The 24,886-nt window shown below is 44.9% G+C and overlaps 1 protein-coding gene across 2 annotated transcripts in view; it reads left to right on the top strand.

Annotated features, from left to right (window-relative positions):
* Nucleotides 1-24,886, top strand: part of KANSL3 (KAT8 regulatory NSL complex subunit 3) — a 130,882-nt gene that overhangs the window by 21,639 nt on the left and 84,357 nt on the right. For both annotated transcript variants that reach the window (XM_077262905.1, XM_077262906.1), the window contains exons 8-10: nt 12,589-12,690; nt 13,075-13,146; nt 13,457-13,531. In XM_077262905.1, coding sequence (XP_077119020.1) covers nt 12,589-12,690; nt 13,075-13,146; nt 13,457-13,531 — 249 coding nt within the window. The remainder of the gene's footprint in view (nt 1-12,588; nt 12,691-13,074; nt 13,147-13,456; nt 13,532-24,886) is intronic.

Raw genomic sequence — 24,886 nt, forward strand, 5'->3', positions numbered from 1 at the left:
ACCCCCCAATGAATTCATCTAGGGGTGCAGTGGGCATGTTGACACCACTTCTGCCTTACAGAATTGTATATCATTGGGCAATGAAGAAGGAATAATTACATTTTTGATACTAAAATATTTTAGCCCCAAGTCTTTCTAAGGGCTAATAGAAATAGAATGGGGGTTGTCCAGAAATAAGCAGCAGTGTATGTTGCTGAGTGAAAATTGCAAATCTGCCGTTGTAGTCAGCAGTACGTTGTTGTCAGCAGCTCATTCTTCTGGAGACACACACCCGTAAATTAGGCAGGCTATCATCATTACAGAAATGCCAAACATGTGCACGCTAAATGTGGTTTAGGCACACTGGGGCTCAGAAGGGAGGGGGGCATTTGGATTTCAGAGTGCAGAATTTGATGCATTTCTTTTGGGGATGAGGATCAGTAGTGCTTTTCCAGATCCTTTTTACAACCAGTAACATGGAAGCCCCCTATATTTCTGTTAACCAATGACAGACATGAGTGGAGACTTGCTTGTTTGTGGATTGATTTGAAGCTTTTTTTGGGAACATTTTGTGTAACATTTGGGATCACATTTTTTCGGCACTCTAATCTGAGCACTTACAATGAGGTTTACATCTAAATCTCCCAATTACATAATTCAGATGACACGCCGGATCGGTTCATTTACAATAATGAAGTTACTCTGGACTATATCTGGCCTCTGTTCAGAGGTGTCCTTTTCAGAAGTGCACAAAACTGTGTCAGATCGCAATTTTATGCATGCCTAAAAAGATGAACACCGCCAGATCATAGGGTAGATGCGTCGCATGCGTCATGCATACCTATCTTTAACATGGTGTACACATGGACATGCGTTTGTATGCGTACGCATGCGTTTTTCCCGGGGCGCGGCGAAAGCTACATGTTGCATTTTTGGAAGCGTCAAAAATCAGTCAAATATGTGGATGAGTGCATTAAAAAACGCATTGCTGTCTATGGGAACGCATGCGTACGCGTACTTCGGACTGCGCATGTCCAGGAACTGTTTTGAGACACGCCCTCCTGGTGAAATATCGAACGTATGCACATAAAAAACGCATTCAAACGCTGCATTTTTTTTGTCGTCATGCGTAAGCTGATGCAGATAAAAAAAACGCTGCGTTTGCATGCATTTTTGCATGCGGTTGCAGATGATATGCTGCGCATATAGACGGAAATGTGAAACTAGCCTTAGTGAATATATAAAAATTAACTTCTCCTCCTCTGCAGTATACCCCTACCATTGACTCCAGCCGAACCTGTTCATGTTTAGTGTCTGTAAGAGGCACATGGGTCTGCTATTCAGACCACAATTATTATTTTTTTTTTTTAATCTATATTTCACCTTTTAAGATTTTTGTTTTTAAAGGATTACATGGGCAACGGATCCCTTCAGGGTTCCGATCTCCCCCAACCAACAGGCGGGAACGTGGAGTGTCGCCTCCACATACCCCCTCCTGCACCAATCACATGCCTGAGCTCTATTCTAGGTGCGACGGGTCCCTTCAGGGCACCAATTTTCCCGCAACAACAACAGATGGGAACATGGAGTGTTGCCTCCATGTACCCCTTCTGCAGCCAGGCTTACTAACGCTGGACCAATAGCTCTGTTCCATCCCAGGGGAGTTAACCCGTAGAATGTACAGAGGCACTGATGGAGTCGGAGCGGCCCCCACTGCATCACCACTGAGAGAACAGCGGTGATGGAAGGAGGCGGACGGTCCCTCTCCTCATCCCTAACAAAAGGATGGTGGATGGAGGGTACCTGCACCGTCCACGCTACAGCACCTGACCTGCAGGCAGAGCAGTCGAGCTCTGCGCTTCTTAAAAGGGCCTCCAGATCAGGATGGGTAAGTGCGCGGGTCGGGCTCGGCAAGGGGGGGGGGGGGGGGTTCCTGTAGCGCACGCGCGCGTTTTCCCCAAAACATTTAGCCTTTGGCTGCCAATTTTTCGCAACCCGGAAGCTTCGCCAACTCACTCGTCACGCCGGCGGCGCTGCTCACCCTCTTGGCGCTTTCTCAGAACAAGACTGTCTTTCCTGCTCCTGGTGGCCATTTTTTGGTTACCGGCCGCCTCTGTCTTACAAGACCACATCCCGGCGAACATACTTTCACCAGCCGGATCAATAACACTGGTAGGATCTCACAGGGCCACAGGACCTGGGTAAGAGTTGTGCTGCAACACCCACTGGCCCTTTTCTGTAGTATTTCACCAGTGATTAGCCATCACTCTCTCTATTGGGGCACTGAGTCAGGACATACTGGGGTACACCATGTCATTCTTCAAGACATCTAAGAGGGCCACTAAAACACAGTGTTTTTTTACCTCATGTACCACCTGTCAGACTTCATTGCCATGGGGACAGAGTACTCCACTCTGCCAGGCCTGTGATCCCGAATGCGCTAAGGAGCCCTCTGCCGCTACCAAGTCCAGTGTACCTAGGTTCCCCTGAGTGGGCTTCGTCACTGTCGCAGTCTATGGCTTCACTAGCTAAAGCGATTGAGTCCCTCCAAGACCCCTCCTCGGGTCGGGGCATTCGTCTGCCTCTCTTAAGAGAGTTCCTCCACCACACTGGAACTGTCAGCCTGCAGGGGCCGTTCTCAGTCAAAAGAATTCACAGGCATTTAGAAAACAGACCCATAGCACGTCTCCCGGGTCCTCTCGCGCCTCAGCATCTGTGAGCTCCGTTTCTCGCTCCCCTTCACCAGGGGTTCGCAGCGATTAGGACTCTGACTACAAGTCTGACTGGCCCCTCGACCTCAATTCTCTGGATTGTCAGGTGACGGTGGATAGTTTCATAGAGGCCGTTAACCAGACTTTGAGGGTTGACAAGGACTCTACCTTCACCCCAGATCACGCGGTGTCCTTCAAAAGGACCAATTGTCCTCACAGGGGGTTTGCCAATCACCCCGAGTTTCAGGACATAGTTCGACGGCATAGAGAGAAGCCGGCAAACACTTTTCAGGTCAGAAGCCTCTTGAGACGCTGGATCTGCGTAAGCAGTGGGCGGAATCCCCTCCGGTTGATCCACCTGTATCCCATCTGGCTTCCAAATCCCTTCTATCCTTACCAGACAGATCCTCGATTAAAGATCCCACGGATGGTCTGATAGAGAACCTTGCCCATTCGGTTTTTGAAGCCTCGGGCTCAGCACTCTCTCCCTCTTTCGCTGCGATGTGGGTAGTCAAAGCAGTGGTCTCCTCGGCAGATACTCTGAGCAGAACCATACAGGGTAGTGATCTTCCCCCGGAGGCAGCGGATCTGGCCAATCAGATCACTTTGGCCGGAGATTATTTGGTACACGCTTCTCTGAACACGGCTAACTGCACTGCGCTTGTGGCCTCAAATGCTGTCTCTATTAGGCAGGCACTGTGGCTCAGGGAATGGCGAGCGGACGCTGCGTCCAAAAAGTCCGTAACCTCTCTGCCTTACCAGATCGGTCGTTTGTTTGGAGAGAAGCTGGATCAGCTTATCTCTGACGCTACAGGTGGGCAGAGTAAATTCCTCCCCCAGCAAAAAGTTAAGCCACCCTTTCGCCGCCCGCAACAGTCTCGTTTCCGGTTCTTTCGCAGCAATCCTGGTTGGTCCACTACAGCCAACTCTTCTGGATCGGGGCACTCCCCTCATGGGGACAGAGGTCCCCAGGTTTCTTATAAGACCAACCAGTCGTGGAAGAGCTGACCTAAACAGTCCAGATCTAAGGGATCCAGGTCCCATAGATTCTCGCCTAAATGTTTTGTGGCATTATCCGGTCGACACCAGCAGAGTAGGCGGCCTTCTACTCCGGTTTCCTCATGCCTGGCTCTCTGTCGTTCACGACGAATGGGTCAGGGACCTGGTGTCCTCCAGATACAAAATAGAATTTTCTTCCCTCCCTCCAGCAAGGTTCTTTCCCCCTCGTCCTCCCAAAGCGAAGGTGCGGACACGGTCCTTTTACCGGGCCATCGATTTGCTTCGTCAAGATGGGGTCATTATTCCGGTACCAGAAAAGGAGAGGTTCAAGGGGTTCTACTCGAACACCTATTTGTGGTCCCGAAGAAGGATGGAACAGTGAGGCCCATTCTGGTCCTAAAACTCCTAAACAAATTTGTCAAGGTCCGGCTCTTCAGGATGGAGTCCCTCTGCTCGGTCATCTCCTCGATGGAGAAGGGGGGGTTCCTAGCATCCATCGACATCCTGGATGCTTACCTTCACATCCCATTCTTCCCCCCTCACCAGAAGTTCCTGCGCTTCGCTGTGCGAGAGGAACATTTCCAGTTCACAGCCTTGCCCTTCGGCCTCGCCACCGCCCCCAGAGTGTTCACGAAGGTCATGGCGGCCGTCTTGACCATTTTGCACACTCGGGGCATGGTCGGTTTGCCTTACCTATAGACGTCCTTATAATCAAGGAAGAAGGAGGGGAGTTTCCAACATGTCCATATGTCCATCCAGTTTAAATAAAATAACTTTTTTTTATTTGAACATTTAAAAAAAAACTATTTTTAAAAATTAGAGACTCTCTCTCTCTGCCTGATGTGTTTCTGGCACACCACGCATTGCAACGGTTTATGATGTATTTATACATATTAGTCCATATAAATCTTAACAGAACACATTCAGAGATCTGATACAACAAAAAGGCCCCCCCAAAAATATTATTCAGGGCACAGAATGTTTGGTTCAAAACATGTAAAGTTTATTTATCATTCATGAATAAAACTTCATTTTTTTTAAAAGACATCCATAATACAAAAATGTGCAAGTACCTCCAATCCAAGAAAACAACTGGTTATATGTGCTTAATCACTTAGGCTACGTTCACATTTGCGTTGTGTGCCGCAGCGTCGGCGACGCAACGCACAATGCAAACAAAAACCCAACAAAACGCACGCTAAAACGCTGCGTTTTGCGACGCATGCGTCCTTTTTGGCCGAAAGTTGGACGCAAAAAAAAATGCAACTTGCTGCGTTTCCTGCGCCCAACGCTTGCGGCCAAAAAAACGCATGCGTCGCAAAACGCAGCACAACGCATGTCCATGCGCCCCCATGTTAAATATAGGGGCGCATGACGCATGCGGTGTCACCCGACGCTGCGGCGCCGAACGCTAATGTGAACGTAGACTTATCCTGACATACATGTTGATATGCTGACAGCTAATTCAATGCATAACTTATTTTATATCAGATTATTTAATAACAAATGCTATGCAGGATCTGAATATATCTGAATAGATCTTTGCAAGGAGAATATAGCAGTTTTAATTTCAAATTTCTAAAGTGCCAATGTGCATAACTAAGTGTCTATGTGCATAGATTTGCCGAGAACGAACTACAATAATTTTTATGTGCGATAGAATGGTAAGTATAATGCTAATTTCTGCACTTCAGAATGATGTGTCTCTCAAACCCGGGTACAAAATCCCCTCATAATCAGCAAATGCACCATTAGAGCAAGAAACAGTAAATATATATGTATATGACTATCAAAGCATATTACCTTGCCAAGCACACACAAGACCGGGACCCCCGGTTTATGATGTATATATCTGCGTGTCAAGCTCCAAGTCCCCCCCCACACAGACCTTATAATCAAGGGAACGTTCTTCCTGGCCTGCGCGGAGTGCGTGAGCATCATAATAGATACTCTTTCTCGCCTGGGCCGGATGATAAACTTAAGCAAGTCATCCTCTGTTCCAGCTCGCTCAGCAGATATCCTTTTTAAGTATGACCCTGGACACTTCCCGAGGGTTGGTGATTCTCCCTGCATTTTGTCGGCCTTATCCTGACTCCATCCGCTTCGGAATGGGGGTCTTGGCCCAGATGGTGGCGGCAATGGAAGCTGTTCCCTTCGCCCAGCTACACCTCTGCAGCATGTGCTTCTGGCAGCCTGGGACAGGAACACATTCTCCCTCGACCGACGGTGCTGTTTGTCCCCGCGGGTCAAGCAGGCGCTCAGGTTCTGGATGCTTAGGGTCCTTCCTCATCCAGGGGATATCGTTTCTCCCTGTTCATTGGCTTGTTGTCACTACCGACGCCAGCCTCCTCAGCTGGAGAACTGTCTTATGTCACCACACTGCCCAGGGGCGCTGGTCACCTTGGGAATCGCGCCTTCCGATCAACGTCCTGGAGATTCTGGTGATCTGGTTGTCCCTGCGGCGTTTCCATCGTCTTCTGGCGGGTCGCTCCATCCAAGTTCAGTCGGACAATACCACGGCTGTGGCATATATCTACCACCAAGGGGGCACCCGCAGCAGGGCGGCAATGCGCGAGGTGGAAAACATCCTCCGCTGGGCAGAGAGATACCACTCAGTCATCTTGGTAGTTTACATCCCGGCTGTGGAGAAATGGGCGGCAGACTTCCTCAGCCATCAGGGCCTCGCCTCAGGAGAGTGGTCTCTTCATCCGAAGGTCTTACAACAGATTTGTCATTCCTTGGGGTCTTCGGACGTGGATCTGATGGCATCAAGACTAAACGCGAAGGTGCCAGAGTTCATAGCTCAGTCCCGGGATCCAGAAGCCATCGGAGCGGACACACTGGTTCTTCCGTGGCGTCAGTTTTGTCTTCCGTACATGTTTCCCCCACTTCTGTTACTCCCGAGGGTCATCCGGAAGATCAAGGCGGAGGGGGGTCCCAGTGATCCTGGCCGCACCAGACTGGCCACGCGGGGTGGTACGCAGAGTTAGTGCAACTTGTCGTCGACGACCGTCCTGACTTACTCTCCCAGGGCCTGATTTGCCACCAGAACTCAGGGGCCCTGTGTTTAATGGCATAGCTATTGAATCCTGGGTCCTAACCCAAGCTGCTGGGTTCTCCAAAGAGGTAGTATCCACCATGATTAGTGCTTGGATTCTTGTATCGGTGTGCATCTATCACCGCACCTGGAAAACTTTTTTCGCATGATGTAGAGAACGCGGTCGCTCTCCTTGTCTTCTCCATCCCCACCATATTGGAGTCTCTTCAGTCCGATCTGGACTCGGGTCTAGTGCTTAGTTCCCTCAAAGGTCAGGTTTCCGCTTTATCTATTTTGTTCCAGCTTAGAATCGCTTTCAAGCCGCAAGTGAGGACTTTCATTCAAGGGGTCTCCCACGTCGTACCTTTCTATAGAATGCCCTTGGATGCCTGGACCTTAACTTTGGTCCTGGGTGTTCTACAGGAGACTCCTTTTGAACCGTTGCTGGACATTTCGCTAATCCACCTTTCATGGAAGGTCGCTTTCCTTGTCGCAGTGACATTAATTAGGCGAGTTTCAGAGCTGGCCACTCTGTCTTGTCGAGCTCCTTTTCTAATTTTCCACCAGGACAAGGTGGTTCTCAGGCCGTCCCCCTCCTTCTTACCCAAAGTGGTCTCCTTTCACCTTAACGAGGACATTGTCCTGCCCTCTTTTTGCCCCGCACCGATACATCGGGTTGAAAGGGCTTTTCACACTCTGGATCTGATGAGCGGTCTCAGAAGGTACGTCTCACGGACGGCACCTTTCCGTCAGACGAATGCGTTGTTCATGCTTCCTGAGGGTCACAAGAAGGGACTAGCCGCTTCAAAGTCTGCAATAGCCAGGTAGATATGCTCGGTTGTTCAAGATTCTTACCGTGTCAGAGGCAATCCTATCCCAATAGGGATTAAGGTGCACTCCACTCGGTCGGTGGGTGCTTCTTGGGCCATTCAGCACCAGGCGTCGGTGGAACAGGTTTGCAAGGCTGCGACTTGGTCCAGTCTGCACACATTTTCAAAGCATTACAACATTCACACTCAGGCTTCAGCAGATGCGGGCTTGGGCAGATGGATCCTGCAGGCGGCGGTAGCACATCTCTAGACAGTTGGTACGTGGGGTTTGGTCTGTTACGTCAGTTTTCCCAACCCAGGGACTGCTTTAGGACGTCCCATGGTCCTGTGTCCCCCAATGAGGTGAAGGAGAAACATGGATTTTTGTGTACGCAACGTAAAATCCTTTTCTTCGAGCCACTCATTGGGGGACACAGCACCCACCCTATTGGCCTGACGGCTGTGTTTGTTCTTCGGTTTGACATGTTGTACTAGTATTTGATGGTTTTGATCTCCTACTACTTTGTCACTGAACTGGTTCGGCTGGAGCCAGTGGTAGGTGTATACTGCACAGGAGGAGATAATTTTTATATATTTACTTACTCAGCCTCCTAGTGGCAGCAGCATACACCCATGGTCCTCTGTCCCCAAATGTGTGGCTCTGAGAAAAGGATTTTATGGTGAGTACTCAAAATTCCATGTTTTTATGTTTGGTTGTTGGCACGCACTAATAGATGCTTATTATTGCATCTCCATATTTTGAGAGCTATAATTTTTCCATATCTCTGCCAACAGTCATGTGAGGGCTTTTTTTTTTGCGGATGATTTGACTTCTTTTTTGGTACTATTTTCAGTTACGTAGCGTTTTTTGATCGTTTTTGTTCTCCAATTTTTGTGTGGCGGAATGAACTAAAACCAACAATTCAGGATTTTTTTTGTGGTGGTGGTTTTTTTTCAAAGTCATTCTGCATGTTGTAAAATTGATAATGCAGCTTTATTCCTCTAGTCAGTACGATTACAGCGATACCATATTTTTTTATCATTTGTTTTAGGTTTTGACGCTTTTACACAATTAACACTATTTTATGGAAACATTTTTTATTTTTTTTTGCATCTCTGTATTCTGAGAGCTATAACTTTTTTTACTTTTCTACTGATGGAGCTGTATGGTGGCTTCTTTTCTGCCAGACAAGATAATATTTTCAGTGATACAATTTTTATTTCCATTTGGTTTTTTTTATCGCGTTTTATTCCACTTTTTGTTCGGCGGTATGATGAAAAAGCATTGTATTTTGCATCATTATAATTATTTTTTACAGTATTTACTGACTGGGTTGATCAGTGTGACCGTTTTCTAGGTCAGGACGTACCTGATGTGGAAATTTGAAATATGTGTACTTTTTTTAATTTTTTTTTTTTTCATAAAAATACTTATTTATGTGTACAATGTATATAATTTTCTTATTTTGTGTTTGTTTTTTGTTTTTTTACAAAGTCCTTTTATTGGACTTTAACTTTCAGCAGTCTGATCTCTTGTATAAAGCAGTCTGATCTCTTGTATAAAGCATTGCAGTGCACTAGCATTGACACCCCTCCTTAGGGGCTTGCCTTATCCCAGTGACCCGGATGTCATCAAAATGACCTCTGGTCACCATGGCAATGATCTGGCCCTCGCGATGATGTCACCGGGGCACCAATCGGAGGAGAGCTCCCTCTCCCTGCCTTCTAAATGTTGTGATTTGATATTGGTTGCATCATTTAGGGGGTTAAACTGCTGGGATCAGTGCTGGCACCTCTCCTGGCAGTGAGAGCCGGGTGTCAGCTATGATGTTCGCTGAACACCCAGCGGCAATCGCCATGAAGTATATGTCCTTCATTGGTCTGGAAGTCCTTCCCTTTTATGATCTATATATTCTGTAAACGTTGTGTATGGGTTAAAAATCCTTTCAGAATTGAAAGAGTAACTCAAAAAGTGAGTTATCTCAGATACACCTTTATTTAGGGAAGGTTGTCCACCATTGACTGAACTCCTAACCCAGGAATTTAAAAAAATAAATTAATTTCAAGTTATGCAGAATCTTTTCCCACAAATCTATTGATCAATAATCTGTTCAGCTTCTCCTGATCTGTTACAGATAAACTGGGAAACTGGGTTGTAGGTTCAACCTGACATTACTTTATGAAATGAGTTCCTGAATGAAATCTGATCATAGGGTGGAAGCTCCAAAGACCTCAAGCGTAGAGTTGAGCACTCCACTCATTAGCGCTTACCATATAAGCTGCAGAGGGAACCCGGGTTCCTGGATCGCTACGGCAGATCAGCTGATCGGTGCCCCAAGTACATGTAATGCAGCTGTGTCACTGTCACAGCACATGCATGGAGAGCCTGTGTGTTGGACTGTCCATGCATGTGCTGCGACAGTGACACAGTCGCGACACATGCAGCTGCGGTGCTGATCAGCCAGCGCGCTCCATGTATCCGGGTTCCCTCTGCAGCTTATTCAGCAAGCACTATAGCTTGCAAAATAAGCGGGGACCCGAATAAATTCACTCTACTCGAGATCACCTGTTCTATGTGCGGAAACACTGCAGCACATACTTAATTTCTCCTGCGTTAAAGGGAACATTTGCCATTATGTAGTGCTAGTAAGGATAGCCATGTAATGTGCCATTTTGTTGGGTCCTCTACTATAATTGCTCATGTGTTCTGGCTAGTGGATGATTGTCCTAAACTGGTAACACACTATATTAATGGAGTAGTCCAATAACGGCAAGTTATCGCCAATCCTCATCATAGGTGATAACTTTTAGATCGAGGGTGTTACACCTAAATACCCCCAGCGATTACTAGAGCAGAGTACTTTTCCTCCCCTTTTAAATGGAGTGGCTGTGAAGCATGCACACTTCCACTTCATACAAAAAGGCCTCATTCTGGTATAATCGATGGACATCTCAGTGGTCACACCCCAGATGTTAAAATTATCACTTTGGCTGTGGATTGATGATGACTTTTTGTTACTTACATAATCCTGTGCATATGAATTCTGTAGTAGAAAATAGGTTTTCATTAGACTGGAGGACGGATACTCCCTTTAAGATACAGTGGGTACGGAAAGTATTCAGACCTCTTTAAATTTTTCACTCTTTGTTTCTTTGCAGCCATTTGGTAAATACAAAAAAGTTGTTTTTTTTTCTCATTAATGTACACTCTGCACCTCATCTTGACTGAAAAAAACAGAAATGTAAAACATTTTGCAAATTTAATATAAAAGAAAATCTTAAATATCACATGGTCATAGGTATTCAGACCCTTTGCTCAGACATTCATATTTAAGTCACGTGCTGTCCATTTCCTTGTGATCCTCCTTGAGATGGTTCTACTCCTTCATTGGCGTCAAGCTGTGTTTAATTAAACTAATAGGACTTGATATGGAATGGCACACACCTGTCTATATAAAAGCTCACTGTGCATGTCAGACCAAATGAGAATTATGAGGTCAAAAGGAACTGGCCAAGGAGCTCAGAGACAGAATTGAGGCAAGGCACAGATCTGGCCAAGGTTACAACAGAATTTCTGAGGTACTCAAGGTTCCTAAGAGCACAGTGGCCTCCATAATCCTTAAATGGAAGAAGCTTGGGACCACCAGAAGTCTTCCTTGACCTGGCCATCCAGCCAAACTGAGCATTTGTGGGAGAAGAGCCGTGGTGAGTGAGAGAGCTAAAGAAGGACCCCAAGATCACTGTGGCTGAGTTCCAGAGATGCAGTAGGGAGATGGGAGACGGTTCCACAAAGTCAACTATCACTGCAGCTGTCCACCAGTCAGGCCTTTATGACAGAGTGGCCCGACGAAAGCCTCTCCTCAGTGCAAGACATATGAAAGCCTCGATACAGTTTGCTAAAAACACATGAAGGACTCCCAGACTAAAAGAAATAAGATTCTCTGGTCTGATGAGATGAAGATAGACCTTTTTGGTAATAATTCTAAGCGATTTGTGTGGAGGAAACCAGGCACTGCTCATCACCTGCCCAATACAATCTCAACAGTGAAACGTGGTGGCAGCATCATGCTATGGGGGTGTTTTTCAGCTGCAGGAACAGGATGACTGATTGTCATTGCAGAAAGCATGAATGCGGCCAAGTACAGAGATATCCTGGATGAAAACCTCTTCCAGAGTGCTCTGGGACCTCAGACTTGGCCGAAGGTTCACCTTCCAACAAGACAATGACACAAAGCACACAGCTAAAATAACAAAGGAGTGGCTTCAGAACAACTCTGTGACCATTCTTGAGTGACCCAGCCAGAGCCCTGACCTAAACCCAATTGAGCATCTCTTGTGAGACCTGAAAATGGCTGTCCACCAACGTTCACCATCCAACCTAATGGAACTGGAGAGGTTCTGAAAGGAAGAATGGCAGAGGATCCCCAAATCCAGGTGTGAAAAACTTGTTGCATCAGTCCCAAGAAGACTCATGGCTGTACTAGCACAAAAGGGGGCTTCTGCTCCGAGCAAAGGTGCTGAATACTTATGACCATGTGATATTTCAGTTTTTCTTTTTTAATAAATTTGCAAAAATTACTGCATTTCTGTTTTTTTCAGTCAAGATGGGATGCAGAGTGTACATTAATGAGAAAATAAACTAACTTTTTTGAATTTACCAAATGGCTGCTATGAAACAGAGTGAAAAATTTCAAGTGGTCTGAATACTTTCCGTACCCAATGTTTGCTGCATTATATTACTGATTTAGTTACCCATTGGAAACCTAAAAGAGTCTGTAGCAATATAACAATGTCCTAGTCACAGGAGCCCTGTACGCCATCTCCAGCATCTACATCTACAGGAGGACCTGTATGCTCTCCATTATCTTTGGACTTATTACACCCATGCCTGTGGCTGGCATCTCCAGAGATTAGCAATTGTCACCTATTCTTTTGGTAGGTGCTAATGTGTAATCTTGTACAATGGGTTGAATTGTTCACTTTTCTTGGAGTTTATTCACACCATTTGATAACAATAGTCAGTGATTACATGATTTCTTTCTACTACTTTTAGGTCATTCCTGTTGGTTCCCAACTGGTTAACAGTGGTACTGGGCTAACCTCATTGCAGTGCCTCGAAAACATGATTGCTGGATTACGAGGAAAAGTTATTGAGGTACATCATATCTTAGAACTGAATTGATGTCTTCTTTCCATCAAGTGGTTTTTATGCCTTTGTGGACAATTTGTCTTGGGATTTTTTTCTAATCTGATCTTTAAAATGGATATAAAGTTCATAGTTTCCATGTGGAAAGCTGGTACCTAAGCAAAAAGATCTATGTGATTTTGTCTGTTTTGTTAATGGTACAGTCATTAAACCTTAATTGAGACAACTGAGTAGTACACTAGGAAAATCATGAACAAGCAAGAATCTGTCATTGTTTCTGAGGGAAGAAAAGGATAGTACAGCTAACGCGTGTCCTAAACGTAATTTTTTTGTTTGCTTTTTAACAACTATAGCAGCAGTTGCATATTTATCAGTTTTTTGGTCTCCATACAGATCCACAACCATTTTCCACACAAGCCTGTCATTTTGATTGGGTGGAATACTGGAGCTTTAGTTGCCTGCCATGTGAGTATGACGTCTTTACACATTTAAGTCTGTGGACAACTAACTACACGCTGATCTTTTTATTGTCCATTTGCTTCCTAAATGCAAAACTAAGTAACGTTCTAAATATTTAGAACAATTTTCTACCTTTCTGTTGTAGAGTCTGTGTAACTTGTTGCATAGCCAGCTGTCCTGCTGTTTCAAAAATTTGAGACACCACACTACTCCTTTGCTATTTTGTTCATATTTTCTAATCCTCATTTATGAAGCAGTTTGCTCCGTACAAACCTTGGCATTACATTTACCGTATTTACTATTTTGCTTTGTTCAGGTTTCTCTCATGGAATATGTCACAGCCGTGGTCTGTTTAGGATTTCCTCTGCTCACTATTGATGGACCCAGAGGGGTAAGTCATGGGGAAAGTCAAACAGTATAACAAATATTACTCCATGAAAAACTTAGTTTGGTGTAATTTACATACATGTGCAAAGACGAGAGTGATATTCTCATCCCCTCTTAATTTTACTCAGGCCTAGTGTATTATAACACGGAGGACCACTTCATCAAATGAAGATTGAGAAGTGCTTTAGTATGCATAGCAAAATTATAGTACATTTCTTTATATGTTACATGCAGATATTTAACCCCTTAGTGAGCAGGCCAAATTTTTAAAATCTGACCAGTGTCACTTTATGTGGTAATAATTCTAGAATTCTTTAACAAATCCCAGTGATTTGGAGATTGTCTTTTCGTGACACATTGTACTTTGATAATGGTAAATTTAGGTGTTGATATGTTTTGTGTTTATTTATAAAAAAAAAAATCATTATTAATAAATAACATTTCCCTCATGTCTGCGTTAAATCGGCCCCATTTGTAAAATTTAAATTTTATTTTGTTATTATTTTAGGAGGTTTAAAAATGTAGCAGTATTTTTTTCCTTTTTTATTCACAGCTTTCATGCGTCTTGGCATGCTTTCCACAAGTCTTTCACACGGCTTTTGGGTGACCTTATGTCACTCCTGGTACAATAATTTAAAGGAAATCGGTCACCTACTTTTTCGTATATAAGCTTTGGCCACGACCATCAGGGGCTCATCTACAGCATTCTGTAATGCTGTTGCTAAGCCCCCAATGTAACCTGAAAGACAAGAAAAACAAGTTATATTACACTCACCTGGGGGGGAGGGTGGTCCGGTCCGATGGGCTTCGCTGTCCGGGTCCGGCGCCTCCCATCTTCATGCGATGACGTCCTCTTCTATGCTTCCTGTCGCGGCTCCTGCGCAGGTGTACTTTATCTGCCCTGTTGAGGGCAGCACAAGGTACTGCAGTGCGCAGGCTCTGGGCTTCTCAAACCTTTCCCGGCGCCTGTGCACTGCTGTACTTTGCTCGGCTCTCAACAGGGCAGATAAAGTATGCCTGCGCAGGAGCCGCGACAGGAAGCAAGGAAGAGGACGTCATTGTATGAAGGTGGGAGGCGCCGGACCGCGACACCCATCGGACCAGACTGCACTGGACCGCCCCCCAGGTGAGTATAATCTATCTTGTTTTCCTTATCTTTCAGGTTACATCGGGGGCTTATCTACGGCATTACAGAATGCTGTAGATAAGCCTCTGATGGTGGTGGCTGAACCTTATATACGAAAAAGTAGGTGACCGATTCCCTTTAAGCAGTTCTTCTTTGTTTGATGGCTTGTGACTATCCATCTTCCTCTTGATTACATTCCAGAGGTTTTCAATGGGATTCAGGTCAGGATATTGGGCTGGCCATGACAAGGATTTGATGTGGTGGTCCTTCATCCACACATTCATTGACTTAGTTGTGTGGCATGGCGCATTGTCCTGCTGGAAAAAACAGTCCTCAGAGTTGGGGAACATTGCCTGAGCAGAAAAAAGTGACATACAAATATGCAAATCAGTTATTAAATGAAAGGGATAAAACTTGCAGAAATATCAAACCTTGCAGTCTAGTATTCTGCCCCTGAGGGAGGGGGGAAATATGGAATAATAATAATTTTTATTTATATAGCACCAGTACATTCCGCAGCACTTTACAATTAAGCGGGGACATGTACAGACAATAAATTCAGTACAAGTTAATACAATTTAAACAGTGACATTAGGGGTGAGGTCCCTGCTCGCAAGCTTACAATCTACAAGGAAATGGGGGGGACACAATAGGTGAAAAGTGCTTGTTATTTCAGGTCTGGCAATTATAATAAATAGGGATTTTCATATAAAGCTGCATGATCCGGTCATCAGCCCGTGTGTTTAAGTGCAATAGTCAAGTATCAAGTGCAGTTATCATGTGCATGGAGGGTGTGGAGTCAGATGAATAGTAGGGTGCAGATTCAGAATAATATTTGGAAGGAGGGAACAGGGCAAAGTTAGTTTACTGAGTAGTTGATGTGGTAGGCTTGTTTGAAGAGATGGGTTTTTAAAGCGCGCTTGAATAGGTCGGGGCTAGGTATCAGTCTGATCGTCTGGGGAAGTGCATTCCAGAGAGCTGGCGCAGCACGAGAGAAGTCTTGGAGACGGAGGTGCGAGGTTTGGATTACGGGGGAAGTTAGTCTTAGGTCATTTGTAGAACGGAGGGCACGTGTAGGGCGATAGACAGAGATGAGAGAGGAGATACAAGGCGGTGCAGAACTGTGGAGAGCTTTGTGGGTGAGAGAGATGAGTTTATACTGGACCCTGTAGTGAATGAGTAGCCAGTGTAATGACTGGCACAAGATGGAGGCATCAGTGAAGTGGCTGTACAGAAATATGACCCTGGCTGCCGCATTCAAGATGGACTGGAGAGGAGAAAGTTTGGTAAGAGGGAGAGAGTTGCAGTAGTCCAGACAAGAATGAATAAGAGCGACAGTAAGCGTCTTTGCAGTTTCAAAGGTGAGAAAAGGTCGGATTCTGGAGATGTTTTTAAGATGCAGGTGACAAGAGCGAGTGAGTGATCGGATATAGGGAGTAAAGGAAAGTTCGGTGTCGAATATGACCCCAAGACAGCGGGCACGCTCCTTGGGAGTTATGGTTGAAAAAGAAAGGAATGTCCAGCTTCACCGAGTCCGTAAAATAGTCTTCTTTACTCACAAACTTTAAACATGGAGGATACAGACTTCAGCACGAACCATATGGGTAAGAATCTCAACGCGTTTCTGGAGACTAAGCTCCCTTAATCATGACATACGTGACATGACATATGTTATGATTAAGGGAGCTTAGTCTCCAGAAACGCGTTGAGATTCTTACCCATATGGTTCGTGCTGAAGTCTGTATCCTCCATGTTTAAAGTTTGTGAATAAAGAAAACTCTTTTTTACGGACTCGGTGAGGCTGGACATTCCTTTCTTTTTTGGACTTTATACACCTGGACACAGCGGGTCTGTGCTCCGAGGTTTGGTTTATGCATCACAGGTGAGCTGGTTTATATTCCTTCTTTCTAAGTTATGGTTGAACCCTCCAGGGTAATTTCGATGTTGGGTAGAGTGAGGTTAGTAGAAGGGAGAAACACAAGAAGTTCCGTTTTGGAGAGATTTAGTTTCAAATAGAGGGAGGACATGATGTTAGAGACAGCAGACAGACAATCCTTGGTATTTTGAATTAGGGTAGGGGTGATGTCAGGGGAAGAAGTGTACAATTGGGTGTCATAAGCATAGAGATGATACTGGAACCCAAATCTGCTAATTGTTTGTCCAATAGGGGCCGTGTATAGAGAGAAGAGGAGGGGGGCCTAGGACTGAGCCCTGCGGAACCCCGATAGTAAGGGGACGAGGAGAGGAAGAGGAGCCGGCAAAAGATACAGTGAAGGAGGGGTCAGAGAGGTAGGAGGAAAACCAGGAGAGGGCTGTGTCCTTGAGGCCTATGGAGCAGAGCATAGTGAGAAGGAGCTGGTGATCAACAGTGTCAAATGCGGCAGAGAGATCCAGGACAATCAGCAGAGAGCAATGACCTTTGGATTCGGCTGTTATTAGATCGTTAGAGACTTTAGTGAGGGCAGTTTCAGTGGAGTGTAAAGATTGGAAACCAGATTGTAAGGGGTCGAGAAGAGAGTTATCCAAGAGATAGCGGATTAGACGGGAGTGGACCAAGCGTTCCAGGAGTTTAGAGATGAAGGAAAGGTTAGAGACAGATCTGTAGTTAGCAGTGCAGTTCTGGTCCAGGGATGGCTTTATAAGTAAAGGGGTTATGATGGCATGTTTAAATGAGGAGGGAAAGATACCTAAATGTGCGGTCGGAAAGGTATGAGGTAATCCAGGACAGGGCAAGGTCTTTGATGTCAAGGGAAGAAAGAAAGAATCCGTAGCAGTAGGCAGTGTTAGACTGTGTCGAAGGCAGAGGACAGGTCGAGAAGGAGGAAGATGGAGAACTGTTAGCTTTGGATGTAAGTCATTAGTAATTTTGGTCGGCAGTTTCGGTGGAGTGGTTGGGGTGGAAGCCAGATTGGAGGTTGTCAAGGAGAGAGTTAGATGAGAGGTGGGAAGAAAGTTGAGAATAGACATGCTCAAGGAGTTTGGAAACAAACGGGAGCAGTGATATGGGGCGATAGCTGGGCATAGCTGTTGGGTCAAGGTTAGTTTTTTGAGGATTGGTGTGATGGTGGCATGTTTGAAGGCAGAGGGGAAGGTACCAGAAGATAGCGATAGGTTGAAGAGATGGGTTAGGGCTGTAATTAGCATGTTAGTGAGGTTGGGGAGCAGGTCGGAAGGGATGGGGTCAAGTGCACAGGTGATGAGGTGTGATTTGGAATGGAAGTGAGTAAGCTCTCCTTCAGTGATGTTGGAGAGGGAGGTTATTAGGGAAGTGCAGAGGTCTGGTATATGGAGTGGTTGGGGTGGTGGAACAGTAAAGGTTTGCCTTGTTTGGTCGATCTTATTTTTGAAGTAGGTGGCAAAGTCCTTGGCAGAGATAAGGGGAGTTGGAAGTGGCAGTGGTGGGCGAAGCAGAGAGTTGAATGTGCTTAACAGTTGTTTTGGGTTGTAGGATAATGAAGATACAAGGTTTGTGAAATAGGTCTGTTTAGCAGAGGTGAGGGCAAATTTGAAGGAAAGGGTAGCTTGTTTGAAAGAAGTGAAGTCATCTAGCAGGTGTGCTTTCTCCAATGCCGCTCCGCGACCCTAGATGCTTGTCGAAGTTTTTTGGTGAGATTATTGTGCCAGGGTTGCCTATTGATTTGTCGCACTTTGCCATGCATGAGAGGGGCGACAGAGTCTATGGCTTATGTGAGGGTAGCGATATAGAAAGTGGTGGCGCTGTCTGTGTCATGGAGTGAAAATATGGAGGCAGTTTTTAGAAAGAAGGAAACCCACTCCTCCGCCATGTCTGTTGCCAGGGGAGTGTGGGTAAAGTGGAGGCCACCGTAACTCAGTGCAGCAGGGGAGGCCGTGGGGGGGAGGGGCATCAGCCAGGTCTCAGTGAGGGCCAGGAAGGAAAGGTTGTGGGAAGTAAAGAGATCATGGATCTCGTGGAGCTTGTTGCAGATGGAGCGGGCATTCCAAAGTGCTCCAGAGAGAGAAAGCAGGGAGGTGGGGGTCAGTGGCACATATTTTAAGTGTGAGGGATTGCTGTAGTTTCTCTTAGTGTGAGAAGTATAGGGGTGAGGATTAGTGGGATGTATGAGGCGGGGGGAGCCAAGATTGGGGGATATGTTGCCAGCAGTGAGAAGAAGCAGAGAAAGGGAAAGCAGGTGGGTGAAGGAGAGTGATCGGCTTATATTATATTTTAGTGGGATAGGTCTGAGGTTAAAGCCCCCGTCTCACTAAGCGAGATCGCTAGCGAGATCGCTGCTGAGTCACAAGTTTTGTGACGCAACAGCGACCTCAGTAGCGATCTCGCTATGTGTGACACGTAGCAGCGACCAGGCCCCTGCTGTGAGATCGCTGGTCGTGTCGGAATGGCCTGGACCTTTTTTTGATCGTTGAGGTCCCGCTGGGTAGCAGACATCTCTGTGTTTGACACCTTACCAACGACCTCGTTGACGACTCAGACACTGAATCGTCATAATAGCTCCCATGTGACATCGTTGTACAGGTCGCTACAGGTCGCTGGTGAGATGTCAAACAGCGAGATCGCAGCAGCGATCGTTGGGAAGATCTCACTGTTTGACATCTCACCAGTGACCACATAGCGACGCAGCAACGATCCCTGACAGGTCGTATCGTTGTCGGGATCGCTTTAGCGTCGCTAAGTGAGACGGGGCCTTAAGGAGCAGGTCTGCAGATGAAGCGAGGTAGGGGGGTAAGAGAGAGGGGGGAGATAGTTATTTGGTTCGAGGGTGCAGGGGTTTGGGGATAGCGAAGGAGAGCGAGGATTAGTGGGGCAAAAATGGTGATGGCAAATGTGAGCATGGTTAACCCCTTAAGCCCCGAGGGTGGTTTGCACGTTAATGACCGGGCCAATTTTTACAATTCTGACCACTGTCCCTTTATGAGGTTATAACTCTGGAACGCTTCAACGGATCTTGGCGATTCTGACATTGTTTTCTCGTGACATATTGTACTTCATGTTAGTGGTAAAATTTCTTCGATATAACTTGCGTTTATTTGTGAAAAAAATGAATATTTGGCGAAAATTTTGAAAATTTCGCAATTTTCCAACTTTGAATTTTTATGCCCTTAAATCACAGACATATGTCACACAAAATACTTAATAAATAACATTTCCCACATGTCTACTTTACATCAGCACAATTTTGGAACCAAAATTTTTTTTTGTGACGGAGTTATAAGGGTTAAAAGTTGACCAGCAATTTCTCATTTTTACAACACCATTTTTTTTTAGGGACCACATCTCATTTGAAGTCATTTTGACGGGTCTATATGATAGAAAATACCCAAGTGTGACACCATTCTAAAAACTGCACCCCTCAAGGTACTCAAAACCACTTTCAAGAAGTTTATTAACCCTTCAGGTGTTTCACAGGAATTTTTGGAATGTTTAAATAAAAATGAACATTTAACTTTTTTTCACACAAAATTTATTTCAGCTCCAATTTGTTTTATTTTACCAAGGGTAACAGGAGAAAATAGACCCCAAAAGTTGTTGTACAATTTGTCCTGAGTACGCTGATACCCCATATGTGGGGGTAAACCACAGTTTGGGCGCATGGCAGAGCTTGGAAGCAAAGGAGCGCCATTTGACTTTTCAATGCAAAATTGACTGGAATTGAGATGGGACGCCATGTTGCATTTGGAGAGCCCCTGATGTGCCTAAACATTGAAACCCCCCACAAGTGACACCATTTTGGAAAGTAGACCCCCTAAGGAACTTATCTAGATGTGTGGTGAGCACTTTGACCCAACAAGTGCTTTACAGAAGTTTATAATGCAGAGCCGTAAAAATAAAAAATCATATTTTTTCACAAAAATTATCTTTTCACCCCCAATTTTTTATTTTCCCAAGGGTGAGAGAAGAAATTGGACCCCAAAAATTGTTGTGCAATTTGTCCTGAGTACGCTGATACCCCATATGTGGGTGTAAACCATTGTTTGGGCCCAGGGCAGAGCTCGGAAGGGAAGGAGCGCCATTTGACTTTTCAATGCAAAATTGACTGGAATTGAGATGGGACGCCATGTTGCGTTTGGAGAGCCCCTAATGTGCCTAAACATTGAAACCCCCCACGAGTGACACCATTTTGGAAAGTAGACCCCTTAAGGAACTTATCTAGATGTGTGTTGAGCACTTTGACCCAACAAGTGCTTCACAGAAGTTTATAATGCAGAGCCGTAAAAATAAAAAATCATATTTTTTCACAAAAATGATCTTTTCACCCCCATTTTTTTATTTCCCCAAGGGTAAGAGAAGAAATTAGACCACAAAAGTTGTTGTGCAATTTGTCCTGAGTACGACGATACCCCATATGTGGGTGTAAACCATTGTTTGGGCGCATAGCAGAGCTCAGAAGGGAAGAAGCGCTATTTTACTTTTCAATGCAAAATTGACTGGAATTAAGATGGGATGCCATGTTGCGTTTGGAGAGCCCCTGATGTGCCTAAACATTAAACCCCCCCACAAGTGACACCATTTTGGAAAGTAGACCCCCTAAGGAACTTATCTAGATGTGTTTTGAGAGCTTTGAACCCCCAAGTGTTTCACTACAGTTTATAACGCAGAGCCGTGAAAATAATTTTTTTTTTTTTTTTTCACAAAAATGATTTTTAGCCCCCAGTTTTGTATTTTCACAAGGGTATCAGGATAAATTGGACCCCAAAAGTTGTTGTCCAATTTGTCTGGAGTACGCTGATACCCCATTTGTGGGGAGGGACCACTGTTTGGGCGCATGACAGAGCTCGGAAGGGAAGGAGCGCCATTTGGAATGCAGACTTAAATGGATTGGTCTGCAGGCGTCACGTTGCATTTGCAGAGCCCCTGATGTACCCAAACAGTACAAACCCCCCACAAGTGACCCCATATTGGAAACTAGACCCCCCAAGGAACTTATCTAGATGTGTTGTGAGAACTTTGAACCCCCAAGTGTTTCACTACAGTTTATAACGCAGAGCCGTGAAAATAAAAATTATTTTTCTTTTTCACAAAAATGATTTTTTAGCCCCCAGTTTTGTATTTTCACAAGGGTATCAGGATAAATTGGACCCTAAAAGTTGTTGTCCAATTTGTCCTGAGTACGCTGATACCCCCTATGTGGGGGGGAACCACTGTTTGGGCGCATGACAGAGCTCGGAAGGGAAGGAGCGCCATTTGGAATGCAGACTTAAATGGATTGGTCTGCAGGCGTCACGTTGCATTTGCAGAGCCCCTGATGTACCCAAACAGTACAAACCCCCCACAAGTGACCCCATATTGGAAACTAGACCTCCCAAGGAACTTATCTAGATGTGTTGTGAGAACTTTGAACCCCCAAGTGTTTCACTACAGTTTACAACGCAGAGCCGTGAAAATAAAACATATTTTTTTTCCCACAAAAATGATTTTTAGCCCCCCAAATTTTTATTTTCCCAAGGATAACAAGAGAACTTGGACCCCAGAAGTTGTTGTTCAATTTGTCCCGAGTACGCTGATACCCCATATGTTGGGGTAAACCCCTTTTTGGACGCACGGGAGAGCTCGGAAGGGAAGGAGCACTGTTTTACTTTTTCAACGCAGAATTGGCTGGAATTGAGATTGGACGCCATGTCGCGTTCGGAGAGCCCCTGATGTGCCTGAACAGTGGAAACTCCCCAATTCTACCTGAAACCCTACCCCTAACCGTTTACTGAACATTTTCTGACAGTCATAAGTGCCACGTATATAAGTGCCACGTATATAAGTGCCACGTATTTAAGTGCCACGTATTTAAGTGCCACGTATTTAAGTGCCACGTATATAAGTGCCACGTATATAAGTGCCACGTATTTAAGTGCCACGTATTTAAGTGCCACGTATTTAAGTGCCACGTATTTAAGTGCCACGTATTTAAGTGCCACGTATTTAAGTGCCACGTATTTAAGTGCCACGATATTTCAGTGCCACAATATTTCAGTGCCACGTATTTCAGTGGCGTATTTCAGTGCCACGTATTTCAGTGCCACGTATTTCAGGCACTGAAAAATACGTGGCACGTAAATATTTCAGTGCCACGATATTTCAGTGCTACGATATTTCAGTGCCACGTATTTCAGTGCCACGTATTTCAGGCACTGAAAAATACGTGGCACGTAAATACGTGGCACGTAAATACGTGGCACTTAAATACGTGGCACTTAAATACGTGGCACTTAAATACGTGGCACTTAAATACGTGGCACTTAAATACGTGGCACTTAAATACGTGGCCACTGAAATATCGTGGCACTTATATACGTATATACGTATATAAACGTATATTTCAGTGCCACGTATTTCAGTGCCACGTATTTCAGGTTAGGGGTAGGGTTAGGGGTAGGGTTAGGTTTTTTTGTTTTTTTCTTGTTTTCTTGTGTTTTTCTATAAAAACGCATGCGTTTTACCGCGTTTACATGCATTTTTTCACACATGCGGTTTTTTTAGTTTCAAAAAAGGTTTTATTGAAATTTCAACTTTAACATTCATAAAATGAAATTGCAATGTGAATGAACTCCCTCGCAGGGGAGTCTGTAATTGATTATTATAAGAACACATATTTCTTATAGAGACAAGGGTGGACAAGACAAAGACAACACAAGGGAAAAACATAGAAGAAGGGAGAAATTGCATTTACTTTTTAAATTTATAACAAACGTTATCCCCATAGAGTCAAATTACTATGGGGACAGATGAAGAGTCTGACTCAAGTGCAAGTTAGGATGCAGATCCATCCAAGGACCCCATATCTTAAAGAACTGTTCCCACCTATCATTTCTAGTGGCCTCAATGCGTTCATAGAACATAATGTTATTCATCCTTTCCTCAACCATATGGAACGACAACGCGGGGTTCCTCCATTTTGAGGCAATGTGAATTTTAGTAGCCATAAAGAGAAAAGAAACCAACTTAAATAGATCTTTAGAAAGAGCCGGGTGTCTCGCCCCCAGCAGGAAAACAGAGGCGTCCAGGTTGGTCTTTTTCCCCGCCAGTTGGTCAACCAGAAGGTTTATCTTTTGCCATAAGTTGGACACCACTGGACAAGACCACCATATATGTATCATGTCCCCAGGTAGGTTGCATCCCCGGAAGCATAAATTTGAGACATTGGGGAATATGCTATGAAGTTTAGTTGGCACTAGATAAGTCCTATGAAGGACCTTGATCGAGGTTTCCACTAGAGATGACTGATGACTACCCTTAGTTAGTGTGTCGCAACACCTCCTCCAGTTTTCCAACGTCAGCTCGACACCCAACTCCTCCTCCCACCGTCTCATGAAACCCAGCTTCTTCTTATCATGAGGTGGAATCATAATAGAGTAAAGCAAAGATATTGTCCCCCTTCCCATTGGGTCTGAAAGGCATTTTTGTTCAAAACCAGAAACAGGAACAGGCCGTTTACCATGAGTTAGGCCACCTGCAAAGTGCAAAATCTGATTAATATGCATTATTTCTCTAATCGGGGGTTCAAACTTCCTCACGAATTCTGCTCTGTCCATCAGGACACCGAAAGGGTCACACAAGTGTTTTATTGTTGTAATCCCTCGTAATATCCACCAAGTGAACGAACGTGGGTCCAAACCAGGAGTGAACATCGGGTTACCTAATATAGAGATTAATGGGGAGGGATCTGATTGCAGTGAATATTTAAATCTAACTCGTCTCCACAAATTAAACGAGTGAGCAGTGTAAGGTGCTGTTGTAAATAGTTGTTTGGGGATTTTTCCCGTGGACCACATGAGGCCTGGCAATGTGAGTGGCTTAATGAGATGTGATTCCAAATGAACCCACCTTGGCTTGTTATTTAGGGCGCATATACTTGTTAGTTGTGCTACTTGTGCCGCTTTATAATATAGAGATAGATTTGGGAGTGAAACTCCACCATGTCTTCTATGGAGGAACATTAATTTTTGGGGGATTCTAGCCCTTTTATTCTGCCATATAAATTTGGATATCGTGGCGTGAAGACCTGAGAACGTTTTAGCTGAAATCGGTATTGGGAGAGATCTAAAAAGGTACAAAAACCGTGGGAGGGTCACCATTTTTATTGTGTGGATCCTACCTAGCCAAGATAGGTTTAGCGAAGCCCACCTAGATAAATCAGTGTGAAGATTCTGGATAAGTGGTGTGTAGTTCCATTTAAAGAGGTTAGCTCTGTTTGTTGTAATATTTATTCCCAAGTAGGTTAAATAATTATCCCTCTTTGTAAATTTAAATTGGGAGGTGATATT

The sequence above is a fragment of the Ranitomeya variabilis genome, chromosome 5, assembly GCF_051348905.1.
Source record: "Ranitomeya variabilis isolate aRanVar5 chromosome 5, aRanVar5.hap1, whole genome shotgun sequence".
In the NCBI taxonomy this organism is placed as follows: domain Eukaryota; kingdom Metazoa; phylum Chordata; class Amphibia; order Anura; family Dendrobatidae; genus Ranitomeya; species Ranitomeya variabilis.